The sequence below is a fragment of the Chelonia mydas genome, chromosome 4 (assembly GCF_015237465.2).
Source record: "Chelonia mydas isolate rCheMyd1 chromosome 4, rCheMyd1.pri.v2, whole genome shotgun sequence".
NCBI classification, from domain to species: Eukaryota; Metazoa; Chordata; order Testudines; family Cheloniidae; genus Chelonia; species Chelonia mydas.
This window is the reverse complement of record NC_057852.1, coordinates 4101128-4114722: the sequence shown is the minus strand read 5'-3', so window position 1 is coordinate 4114722 and position 13595 is coordinate 4101128. Positions and strand designations below refer to the sequence as shown.

The window sequence follows — 13595 nt, the reverse complement described above, 5'->3', positions numbered from 1 at the left end:
GGGCTCCCCCGGGAGAGCACCTTCTCTGAGCGAGGAGGGGTTGGTGCTGCGACAGGCACCTGGGGCTGGAAAGTGTCAAGCAGAGTAGAAAGGTGGGATATGAACATGGGACAGAACTATTGCTGGCTCTGACATTGACGCACACCAACTTCTCATCTAGAATTGTCCTCCCAATTAATGTGGCGATTCTAGATCCTACCAAAGTCATCTGGCAGACACCAGCCTCCATCACACCATCCGGCAACAGAGTGTTTTAAAAAAACAAAAACCCTACATCTCTACCCAAGGAGGCAGACTGTGTTTTCAACATCTGCAACCCAACTCCATCATAGTGGATGTGGTTAATGCACGAAGCAAGCAATGTGATGCCAAGTCAACTCCATACGATCAGGCTTTCAAGATGGCCTATTCGTTGACAGTATTACTGTTTAGAGTCATAAATTACCAAACTGACATGGCCAAATACAATTTTATTAATTATGGGAAACCCAATGTGTTTCTGGAACATTACTGGAAACACAAAAAGAACAGATTCAGACCATTCTTGGAGATGGTCAGTTAATAGCCAGACTGGTCCTAGAGACAGCACTGGATGTAGCTGTTACAGCTGCCCGCCCAGTCTCCATGACAGTGGTACTGAGGCAGGTTGTGTTGTTTTTGTTTTTTGGGCTACACCTCTCTAGATTGCCCAAAGAGCTACAGACTTCCAGTTTGAAGGGCCAAACTCTTTATGGAGAAGACCGATTTTTCTCTCCGCATCCTGAAGGATTCTCAGACCACGTTACACCCCTTAGGAATCTACATTGTGAGACAGAAGAGAAGATATACCTCTCAACCATGCCACAGGTCACAATCTTCTCAATACCCACCATCTCAGTGCTATGAGCCACAGTGTAAGAGGCCCAGGGCTCAAAAGTGGGAACAGGCAGCACCCCAGTCTGTGACCTCTCAAACTGCCTCTTATAAGCACTTTTGATGAGCTGGTCAAGGGCCTGAACAATGATACCTTACAGCATCAGCTGCCATCTGTATACCTGTCACGCCAGTCGGAAGTCACCTTGCCCTACTTCACAGCAGTTAGGACCAGCTCTAAAGCAAGGAGATTGATTTCTAGCCCTGAACCCACAGGGTGCCTACTTCCATATCTCAATACAACCATTGTACAGCAGATTTCCTACTGCTTACCTTTGGGGCAGGATCATTTTCAGCACAGACTGCTCCACGCAGGGTATTCTCCAAGGTTCTCTTCATTGTAGTGGCATGCTAACCCCGGTACAGTGACTAGACTTTATCAGCACCAACTTTGATACAGTACAAGCGAGAGCGTTCCTCTCGCTACCCACATTCACCACCCTGGGACACATGTCTCCCTAATACACTGGGGAAATCACCTACACAACCACAAGGTTCAAGACAAATGGCCGTCCACAGAAATGAGCTTCCATATCACTCTTTTGGGGCTAAGGGCTGTCGGGAGTGCCTGGGCACACTTTCTGCCTTTCATCAAAAACAACACACAAAGGTCATGATGGGCTTAATGTGACCTGTATGTTTTGTATAAACCGCCAAGGAGCTGCCAGATCTCCCTCCCTCTACAAGACAGCACTCAAACTTTGGAATTGATGCACCCATCACAATATGCTCATCTCAGCTGTCTATCTACTAGGGATACAGAGTGTCACAGCCAACAGTCTCAGTTGCAATTTTCTCACGACAAGGGGTGTGTACTGAATTCAGAGGTGCTCCAAGATATAGCCGCCCTTGTTACTGCTCCAGGGCCGGCCTGGGGAAACATTCACTGGCAGTTGCCCTCATCTTCCCACGGGACAGGGCCCACTTGTATGTCTCTTCTCAGTTTCCTACTCTATCCAAGATTCTGTTGAAAATTCAATGAGACAAAGCAAGAGTTATTCTGATTGCCCCTCTTGACCATGACAAGTCTGGCTCCCTTACCTGACACAGATGGCAATATGCCTCCTGTTTCTCTTCAGCCATCCCTCACCCGCTCTCTCAAAACAATGGGCTAACCCTTCACCCAACCTGCGGGTCCTTCACCTCCAGGCTTGGCTCCTTCTTAGTTCCAAGGCTTAGAGGCAGAATGCTCTGACAAGCTGAACGTGTTGCAACACAACCAAAAGTTGACCGCTTGACATACTTATCTACAAAATGGAAACGACTCCAAGTTTGTGTCATTTCAAACACACAGACTCAACCTCATCTTTCCTCCCTCTGATTTTGCACTACATTTTAAACTCTCACTCAGCTTCCTTAAGGTTCATCTTGCAGTGAAATCAGCTTCCCACTTGGTATTTGCTCACCCACTAATGTATAAATTCTTTAAGGACATTGGGAATCTCTTCCCGCAGGTGACACCACCCGCTCCAGCCTGGGACTTTAATCTAGTTCTCAGGGCTTTGACTAGACCTCCCTCCGAGTCCAGGGCAACTTGTTCTCTCTTACACCTGTCCATGAAGACAGCATTACTAATTGCCATCGCCTCAGCTAGGCACATAGGAGAAATCCATCATTCATAGCCTTTGTCTTAAAAAAAAAAAAAAAAAAGTAACTCTAAGGCCATATCCCAAGTTTCTCCCTACTTTCTCTGCACTTTCCATATGAATCAACAGATCGGTCTCCCTCTTTTTTCCCAAAGCTACATTGTGACAACTTGGAGACAATTTTGCATATGTTAGATATTAGAAGGACATTAGCATTCTACTTGGACAGGACTAAGGACTTCAGGAAATCCCCTAAACTCTTCCTTTTGTCCACAGAAAGATCCAAAGTTTCTGTGATATCAGCTCAAAGACTATCCAAATGGGACTCTAGTTGCATTAATCACTTATCAAGGGTGCTACTTGCTTCCATCCAGAGTCCATATGCACTCCACGAGGTCATTTTTTACCTCAATCACATTCCATAGGGATACCCCGACCTCTGTCCATACTTTCGTAGAACGTTATGCGATCACTGACGATTTGGCTGCTCACACCATCTTCGACTCCATAGTACTCTCTGTAGTAAAAGACTCCACTTTGAAGTCCCAACCTCCAGTGGTGGGTGCTGCTCGGGAGTCACCTACCGTGGAGCACCCATAGGAACACGACGCGAAGAAGAAGAGGAGGAATTTACTCATCTTGTGCAGTAACGATGGTTCTTCGAGATGTGTGTCCCTATGGGTGCTCCACAACCCACCCTCCTCCCCTCTACTTCGGAGCCCTCTATAGGGCTCTGCAGTAGAGAAGGAAGTGAGGGGCGGGGGGGTTCACCCGTGCAGGGCTAAATAGCCTTGAGGCAGACCACGAGGGAGAGAGGGCACATGCACAGGCTCAATGGGACACTGCTATCAAAAATATCTGACTAGAGGCGCAGGGGCACTCAGACACCTATAGTGGAGTACCCATAGGGACACACATCTTGAAGAACCATCGTTACTGCACAAGGTGAGTAACTTCCTCATCTGTGTATTACCCTCTCCCTTGCGCTCCCGGGCTAAGTCAGAACCGATCGGGAGCGTGGCCTCACCCTCTCAGGCGAAGAGGCAGGAAGCCCCAATGTCTCCGCACAGAGACCTTCAAAAGGGTAAAAGGTCTCCTCTGAGATCTTTACCCTCGGTGCTGACAGCACCAAGAGCAGGCGCTTCTGACAGCCCCAGCACCTCAGCCGTGGCTCACACCGGGCACAAAAGCAGGGACCCGACTTTCCACAGCGGGAAGTTCTCCTCAGCACCGGTCCCGCCGGCACCGACGATGGACCCAGTGCTGGCAGCGCGTTCCACCCCAGTGCCCACAAGAACGTTGGCACCGAGCCTGCCCGTCACCCCCGCAGCAGACGCGGAACCTCTGCAGAGCTCCTACAAATGGCCTGTGGCTCCACTAAAGCTAAACAAAAGTCGCTGCGGGCTGCCGCTCGTGCTCCGCAGCACCGGGAGCATCAGCAGGATCTCTCCGTGGCCCCTGAGCCTGACTCTCCACTCCTCGACATGGAGCACTCACTGTTTGAACACCCACTCTCACCACTCCGACCTGGCTGCCTTCACTGACAGCGAGAACAGCATGCAGCAGCAGGCAGAGTTCTCCCCGCCTGATTCTCCTCCTCCACCGGAGCCATATCTGTCTCAAGGCACAGCACCTCACAAGAACCAGCCTCAGTTTCCCTATTCTGTCCCCCTGTGGGCGGGGCCCCACTTTTCCTACCCTATGCCCTGGCCTCAGTGGCATGGTACGCCCTTGTTCAGCTCCTGCCACCACTCCTCCTCATGCCCCTTCCACCAGACCGCAAGCCCGTTCTGCGCCTCTGTCTCCAGCAACATCTACATCTAGAGCTCCTGAACCCCTTCTTGAAGATGTTGGCTATGAACCCCTCCTGGATTTACTGGCTCCTGCCTCTCCATCAGCCACAGATGAAGCCCTCATGCCTCCACCTCCACAAAATGTGGATGATTTTAAGCAATTCCAGGAACTCTTCAATAGGATGGCACTCAGCCAGGACATTCCTTTGGAGGAAGTCCAGGAGACACAAAACAGATGCCTCAAAATTGTCCAACTCTCTGCGCCCTCAAAGATCGTGCTACCCATAAACAAATTCCTCCTAGAATCAGCTCGTAGACCCCTGCCTCCATCCCATCAACATGCAAGAAGGCTGAATGTAAATATTATGTTCCCACTAAGGAGGTAGATTTCTTATTTTCCCACCCACAGCCCAACTCTCTTGTGGTGGATGCAGCGATACACAGAACAAAACAGCCACAACACCAGCCCACTCCGCAAGACAAGGACCTCAAACGCCTTGACCTCCTGGGCTGCAAGCTTTATACCTCCTCTGCTCTACAATTTAAATTACAAATTATTCCGCCCTCCTTGCAAGCTATGACTAGGACAACTACAACAAGCTCTTTGATTTTGCCTCCCATATCCCGAAGGACAGGAGAGCGGACTTTTAAGTCAGTCCCTGTCGAAGGTCAGTTGGTGTCCCTGGACATGGCGGACCCAGCAGCCCGCACTACTGCGACTGCGGTGGTGATGCGCAGGTCTTCCTGGCTGTCTGCATCAGGTATCCCCAAAGATCTGCAGACCACCAAAAAACTAAAGCGACCAAGTCCTTCACACTATGAAAGACACCCTGCGCACACTAGGGATATACTTGTCCCTCCCCAGGAGACAACGGTATCAACTTTATCAGAGGCCCTGCACACAACAATATCACCGGCCCCAGCCCAGACTGTATGATATTGGGAGAAACCGCAACAGACCAACTAGGCGCAGACAAAACCACACGCAACCAGCTACCTCCCACCCATCGGAAAACAAACAGCAATTTTGAAGTGCTGGTCAGGGGTCTGCGTGACCACCCCTTGACTCCGCCACCTATTTGCCCATTTCGCCACCCCCTCTAGGTTTTCCACCATGCCTGGCAACAGGTCACCCAGGACCACTGGATCCTGGAAATAGTTCAGTCAGGTTACTCCATCCCTTTCATATCCTGCCCACCCGCCCACCGTTCCCCCCCCCTCTTCAGGGACCCCTCTCACGAGCACCTACTTCGCATAGAAGTGGCTCATCTTCTACAGCTAGGTGCAGTGGAGTCTGTACCAACGCAGCGTCGGGGAAAAAGCTTCTACTCCCACTACTTTCTGGCCCAAAAGAAAGGCGGGGGATGGAGACCTACGCCGACTCAACACATTTATACGTGTACAGAAATTCAAGATGGTCACATTGGGCACAATAATACTTATGCTGGAACAAAGGGACTGGTTCACAGCCCTTGACCTACAAGATGCCTACTTCCACATATCCATTCATCCAGCACACAGACGCTTCCTGCGATTCTCACACGGACACGACCACTTTCAATACAGAGTACTTCCATTCGGTTTTTCCACAGCACCAAGAGTATTCTCCAAGACCCTAGCTGTAGTCGTGGCCCACCTCTGCAAACACGGGATTATACTTTTCCCCTACTTAGACGACTGCCTTATCAAAGGTGACACGTACAACGAGACATTAAAAGCGACACGTTTTACCATCTTCCTCTTGTTATACCAATAAAATAAAAACCAGCCGGATCTTATTAAAGGGGAAAAGGCAAAATGCCACATTTATTGTGAATACAGAAAGAATCATAGTAAGCTGTTAGTTATAGCTATAACATTCCATTCAATTTCATATTTATTCACACATTCATTCATACACACACAGGTTCTGCAAGGTTGTTATCATAGTTACCAGCCTTAGAGTTGCTCATGCCAAGCCACTGGCCAGGTGGCCTGGACATGAGGAGGGAGCAGGACCTTGTCAGATGCTCATCTGATGCTCCTGGAAGTTGGTTTGCAGAATCAGACCCCAAAGTTCTCACTTTCTAGAGTCCATTTTTATAGGAATTTCTTCCTATGCGAGTCTATGGGAATTGCTTCATCATGCTGTTGTTGAATCAGTCAGCAGATGGCACATTCCTGACGGCTCCGTGCTGCCAGCTGTTATCTTGTTCTTTGGTTCTCCCATTCTTGAGGCTGTTGGGTGGATTCCAGTCTGCCCTCCGGGGGTCCTCTGGTTATTTCCACTTGACGCCTTCTTCAGCCGATGGACACTGGATTCTTAGGCTGGCACCTCCCTGATCATTCAGTTATTATCCACACCAAGCATCCATTCACGTACATCCTCTATCTCTCTTTTAATCACAATTGTTAACAAAGCGAGATGAATACAACAAAAGGGCGGGGAGTCTCTAGGTGCTGTTTCTGTTGTTACAGAGTATTGCTTTGAGTCTCTCTCTTTGTGAGTAGTTGTTGTTACAAAGAATTGCTTTGAGAACAGACTCTGTCTTAGAATGTACTAACACAATTAGCAGCTGGCAAGTTTCACACACAGAGGGAGAGAAACAGTACCAAAAACCAAGAGACCTCTTAATTAGTAATACCCTGGAATTTAAACTATGGGGAATCAAACTCATTTGTGATTTTAATACAGAACTTCTTTAATATGGTCCAACACTCTTCCACACCATCCACACTCCCCAGTACTCGTGCTCACCACGGACGCTTCCCTGATAGGCTGGGGAGTGCACCTAGGGGAACACACGGTGTTCTAGAGCTCAGAGCAGTCAGGTATACCTGCCTTCACTTTCTCCCCATCATAAAGAACAAATCAATTAGGATCCTGATGGACAATATAGCATGTATGTTCTACAGCAACAGGGGCGGGGGAGCACAGTCGCACTCCCTCGGCACAGAAGCCATCCGGTTATGGAATTGGTGCATACAACATCACATCGAAATCACCGCTTCCCACCTGCCTGGGTGTCACAACACTACCACTGACACACTCAGCGGACACTTCTCCAAGGAACACAAATAGGACTTACATACCACGATACTCCGACAGCTCTTCTCCCACTGCGGCACGCCGTCGATAGACCTCTTTGCCACAGCTCAAAACCGCAAATGCCATCTCTTCTGCTCCTGAGCTGGACTCGGGACCACATCCCTAAGGGATGCGTTCCTCATTCTGTGGAACAAATCCCTCATGTATGCTTTTCCACCGATCCCACTGATACACAGGATTCTACGCAAGATCGGAGAGGACGAGGACAGGGTCATACTTTATTGCCCCAGCTTGGTCCAGACAGACATGGTATCCTTACCTGCTGCGCAAGTCCATCCGTCCTCCAAGGACTCTCCCCAACAGACCAGATCTGCTCTCCCAGGATAACGGTCAGCTTTTCTCCATCCGCAGCTCCAGAAACTCCATCTGACGGCGTGGTTCCTTCATGGTTTCAAACCCACGAATTAGCCTGTTCGGAGCAGGTCCAGTATGTCCTCCTGCACAGTAGAAGAGACTCCACTCATAAGACTTACCTGCAAAAGTGGAAACGCTTCTCTGTATGGTGCTTCCACAGACGCTTGACACCTCAGACCGCAACCCTCCCTGACATCTTAGACTACCTTTTGAATCTAAAACAGGACAGGCTCTCACTCGGTTCTATCAGAGTACACCTCGCGTCCCTCACCACCTTCCATGACCCGCTGGATGGATATTCACTTTTTGCGCCCCCCCCACATAAAACAGTTCTGCACAGGCCTGCAAAATCTCTACCCTGAGATTCATCCACCAGCAGCCTTCTGGAATCTCAGCCTAGTTCTCCAAGGTCTCATGAAATCTCCCTTCGAGCCCCTGGCTACCTCATCCCTGCTCCACATGTCTATGAAAGTAGCTTTCTTGGTTGCGATAATGTAAGTGAGAAGGGTCGGTGAAATAAGCACTCTGTTGGCCTACCCTCCCTACACGATTTTCTCTAAAGACAAGGTTATGTTGCGACCCCACCCCAAATTCCTCCCCAAGGTGGTGTCTACCTTCCACCTTAACCAGCCAATACACTTACCTGCATTCTATCCCAACCCTCATAAGACTCCACAGGAAGCAGGCAATTGCATTCTATCTTGACAGAACTAAGCCATTTCGTAAATCCCCTAGGCTATTGGTCTCCACTACCGAGAGATCAAAGAGTGATGCTATCTCTAAGCAACGACTCTCCAAGTGGATCTCTGACTGCATCAGGTCATGCTACCGCACTCAGAATGCTCAACCACCCGAAGACATCAGAACTCATTCTACTTGGGTGATGTCAACATCTGTTGCCTTCCTCCACAACTTACCTATTACTGACGTATGCAAGGTGGCCACATGGACATCTGACCACACATTTGCCAAACATTATGCTATCACACAGGATACCACGGCAGACACCATAGTAGGCCACGCAGTACTGTCTACCATTATTACAGCCGCAACTCCAAAATCCCACCAACCATAGTGGGTACTGCTTCACATTCACCTGGAGTGGAGCATCCACAGGGACAGCACTCGAAAAAGAAGAGAAGGTTACTCACCTCGCAGTAATTGAGGTTCTTTGAGATGTGTCCCCCTGTGGGTGCTCCACTACCCACCCTCCTCCCCTCTACTTTGGAGTACTAATCAGACAACTCTACGGGTAGAGAAGGAACTGAGTGTGGGTGTGGGACGCGCACCCTCAGGCAGATCCTAACAACGATGCGAGACAGCAGCTGAGTGCGTTCGTCCCGACCAGGCACTACCACCAAAGATCTCCGATCAATGGCGCTGGGACACACCGTCACCTGGAGTGGAGCACTCACAGGGACACACATCTCGAAGAACCTCAGTTACTGCAAGGTGAGTAACCTTCTCAAATGTTTGAAAATGTTAGGCCTTAATAAAAGAACAAGCACTTGGATGAAGTCTTTTGTAGGAATGTTTTCAGGGAGAGAATCTGCTATCCTGTAGCACGAAGCTAGCTTCCCCCACTCCCCTTCCCCCGCAAAACATAGAGAGACTAAGGACAGCTTAACATTTGAAAAATAAGGAGATGGTATTTTGATTAGGTGCCTTTATATTTAGGAATTGTTAACTGATAACAAAAGTACATAAAATCAAATATTCTCTCATCTGAATATCTTGTGTTCACATTGCATATCTTGTAGCTGCATTGCGAGGGTTACTAACAGAGTGCTCTGCCATACTGTTCTCTTCCAGTTGGGGGCAGTGAATCTTTGCGTTCCTATTGGAAGATGTACCTGCCCAGGGTTCTGGTGCTGATATTCGTTGTGGATTCAGCAGATCATGAGCGCTTCCCTTTGGCTAAACAGCTTCTTCATCAGCTGATCCAAAATGACTCCACTCTGCCCGTGGTGATCCTAGCCAATAAACAGGTAAAAGGGAAACTTCACCATTCAAAGTGGAGGGGAAAAATAAACCTCTCCAAACACATCTGAATCTTTAAAGGCCAGGTATTTCAGAAATTGGTCTTCAATTTTGTGCTTCCCAATTGCAAATGAAAACAATCCAAGGATTGGTTTTGCACTTAGATCAGGTGCTTATATATCCATATGACCTAAGTCGGGGTGTAAATAATTGCACATGTGAAATTGTGTGTGCAATTTGCAGGTGCAAAAATGGAGAACTGGCTAACCCTGGTTGACAGTTTGGATCTGAAGGCTCAGCAATGTGTCTGTACAGTGTCATGGGAAAATATTATTTAATTTAGGGGCTGGATGGCATTTATCTATATGTTTCACGTTACCTACTAGCATCCACTTAGTGAATCCCAAATGATTCTTTATATTAGGTACTTTGTGTCATAGAATGGGTGCATAGCTGAAGGAATGTGGAAACTGCAATATGCTTTCTCTCAACTAGGCACATTTTCTTCTACCTAATGCACTAAAATACAGAAGATAACTTTGTATTCCTTGGCTACTCTGCACCCTGAATTGAATCACACCCATATTATATCAATATGACAAAGAAAATGCCTTTTCTTTTCTAAAACAAGATGCTTTTATCTTACTAAAACCCTGTTTGTTTCTTCTGCTTTGCCTCAGATTTTCTAATGACTTGACTTTTACTTGGGTCATGTATCTGTCTGATGGGTGTGCACTTCCAGAAATCCATTGGGTCACGTTACCAGTGGGGACTCTCAAGTTCAGGGATGAGCCTTGGTGTCAGAGACATTGGAACAGCATAAAACAGGATCATGCCCTTGGATTATATGCTAGAGAAAAATTAAAACGGAGATAGCCAGATTTTCAAAAGGCTGAAGGGTTTGGGAGCACAGATCTCACTGAGTCAATAGGAATTTATGCTCCGAAATCCATTAGGTGCTTTTGAAAATCTTCCCCTCAATTCACAGTACTTGCTCTCAATTATCCAAATGTACTGGTCTTTGCCTCAGAGACTGAATGGTGTAATTGGTGCTTATAAGAGATGCAAGTAACAGAGTTGTTTTGTCTTTGTTGGTCAGGATCTCAAAGGTGCATATTGCATCACAGACATTCATGATGCTCTGGCATTGTCTCAAATGGGAGATGAGAGAAAGATGTTTCTGATTGGAACCCACGTGGCAGAGGATGGCTCCGAGATCTCTTCCAGCATGAAGGATGCCAAGGAACTGATTGCGCAGCTGGTTTCAGAAACTCAGTGACAACTGTTCTCCTGGGAGCAGTAATGGAATACTGTATTATTGTATTGCCAGCTTGCAGCCACTTTCAGATGAAAATATGTGGCTTTATTTTTCCTAATGCATGGAGTTTATATGAAAATGATGTCAATTTGTTAAGAACATCTATTTTATTTAGGGTTTGCAGTTTAAAATATCTTTGAAAAGCAGGGTATTTTTTTTTTTTTTAGTATTTGTGGGGTAGGGGAAGTTTCAATAAGACAGAGTTAATAGGAGATGCAGTTTAGACACACTGAGCCAAATCCTCAGCTGGTATAAATCAACCTTACTCCATTAACTTCAGTTACATGACACTGATTTATACCAGCTGAAGAGCTAAGCCTGAAATTTAGATTTTGTTTTTATGTTTTACAAAATCCTAATAGCAATGATTTCTGCACTTAAAAATATGAAAACATTCCCCCACAGTGTTGGGAAGAATAAGATTGTTCAGGAGTGACTAGCAATTTTGGATGCCCCAATTTCTGAGTGTCAGCTTGACACCTTTGAGAAGGGCTGTTTTTCAGAGGGTGGCCATTCGTCACTTTCTGGAAATCGGGCCCTTTTAAGGAGTCTTGAGTTGGGCATCCAAAATCACTAATTCCCTTTGAAAATCTTGGCTTGCAGCCTTTTGTTAGTGTGTGAAAACCAGGAAGTGAACCTGAGACGGTAGAAACCACTGTCTAAAGGTTTCTTTGCCTATAGAAGATAGTTTCAACAGTATAATTTACGGTGTGAATTTAAATCTGTTTAGTTAAAGTGATGCAGACGGCTGTAGGGACACTTACTTTAGTTTAAGAGTGGCTTATTTTGGTTTATTTTAATTCAGTTAGGAACTCATTTAAGCTAAACTGAAATTAGCCATTCTTATACCAGATAAGACTGTCCAGACACCCCCTTTACATTAGTTTAACTATATTGGTTTTAAAGACAATTAAAGTTATTTCAGGGCAAATTGACCGGCCCTGAACTAAGTCAAATGCCAAAAAGTAAACACAGTATCAAAGATGAAAAATAAATCACATTTTAAAAATTACTTTGGTTATTTACAGATGAGGAAAACAATTTGTTCATTATGTTCATCTTGCCATTGTCTCTTTAATTTAAAGAATGTACCTCCTTAATAAGAATATTTAGAAAATACTGTAAATACCAAGCAAAGGTTTTGTAACAGCAGATACTGTACAAAGGTTTTGTAGCAGCAGCCTTTCCATTTGTCCACGGAAACAGTTATATAAAGCAGAACATTTTATCGTAGTCACATGTCTGAGTTTCATTTGTCTGACCAGACTGCTCAGCTGATATTCCAGAACCTCACGATGGTCTGGTAGAGTTAGTTTGAGGTTTCATTACACTCTGGTATTGCTAATGCCAGAATCAGACCCTGTCACAGCCATCTAGATTCTAGGCTTCTTCCTTTGTAATTCCTCATTGCAGCCCCAGGTACCATTCTCTCTCCCCCTCCCTTTCTGCACCCCATCCTGGTCCCAGGCTTCCCACTCTTTCTCCAAAGACCTCCTTTCCTCTGCTTCGAACACATCTCCTGTTCCAGGCTGCTGCTTCACCTCCCACTTCCTGGACTCTGCTCAGGCAGCTAGCACTCTCCCCCTGGTTAACAGTGACTGCCTGCAACCGTTGCTTGGGCCACTCCTGTTAGTTGATTGGCTGGGGAAAGGAAGGGGGTGTTCATTCAAACACCCTCCCAAACAAGCAGCATGAGAGAGAAAGTGTGTTCATTTCAAACCTCCGACTGTGTCCAGTTTCCAGCCTCACCATTCCGCCTGTATAGTGCTGAACCCTACTCCAGGAGCAGATCTGACCCAAAATGTTGGACTTTACTGACTTAAAGAACAGACCAAAACTGATTTTTCTGCCAGATAGACTACTGGAGCAGAACTTTAACCAAATTCGGTGACACCACTACTGCTTTGTTTCCTTGCCCTTTGCCCTAAGCTGAGAAAGAGGTGATGATAGCTCAGAACAGAGGTTATGGACTTAATACAGAAATTACTGGGTAAAATTCTCTGGCAGGTGAGCTATGCAGGTCAGATTGGTTGATCATAATGGTATCTTCTGGCCTTAGAACATAAGAACGGCGATACTTGGTCAGACAAAAGGTCCATCTAGCCCAGTATCCTGCCTTCCAACAATGGCCAATGTGCCCCAGAGGGAATGAACAGAACAGGTAATCATCAAGTGATCCATCTCCTGTTGCCCATTTCCAGCTTCTGGCAAACAGAGGTTAGGGACACCATCCCTGTCCATCCTGGCTAATAGCCATTGATGGACCTATCATCCGTGAACTTATCTAGTTCTTTTTTGAACCCTGTTATAGTCTTGGCCTTCACAACATCCTCTGGCAAGGAGTTCCACAGGTTGACTGCGTTGTGTGAAAAAATACTTCCTTTTGTTTGTTTTAAATCTTCTGCCTATTAATTTCATTTGGTGACCCCTAGTTCTTGTGTTATGAGAAGGAGTTAATAACACTTCCTTATTTACTTTCTCCACACCAGGCGTCATTTTATAAACCTCTATGATATCCCCCCTTAGTCGTCTCCTTTCCAAGCTGAAAAGTCCCAGTCTTATTA

At 46.6% G+C, this 13595-nt stretch overlaps 1 protein-coding gene across 1 annotated transcript in view; it reads left to right on the top strand.

The window, feature by feature from the left end:
* ARL9 (ADP ribosylation factor like GTPase 9) overlaps positions 1 to 12264 on the top strand; it is a 34099-nt gene extending 21835 nt beyond the window's left edge. The window contains exons 3-4 of the mRNA XM_037896537.2: positions 9546 to 9721; positions 10813 to 12264. Coding sequence (XP_037752465.1) covers positions 9546 to 9721; positions 10813 to 10992 — 356 coding nt within the window. The 3' untranslated portion in view covers positions 10993 to 12264. The remainder of the gene's footprint in view (positions 1 to 9545; positions 9722 to 10812) is intronic.
* The last annotated feature ends 1331 nt before the right edge of the window (positions 12265 to 13595 follow it).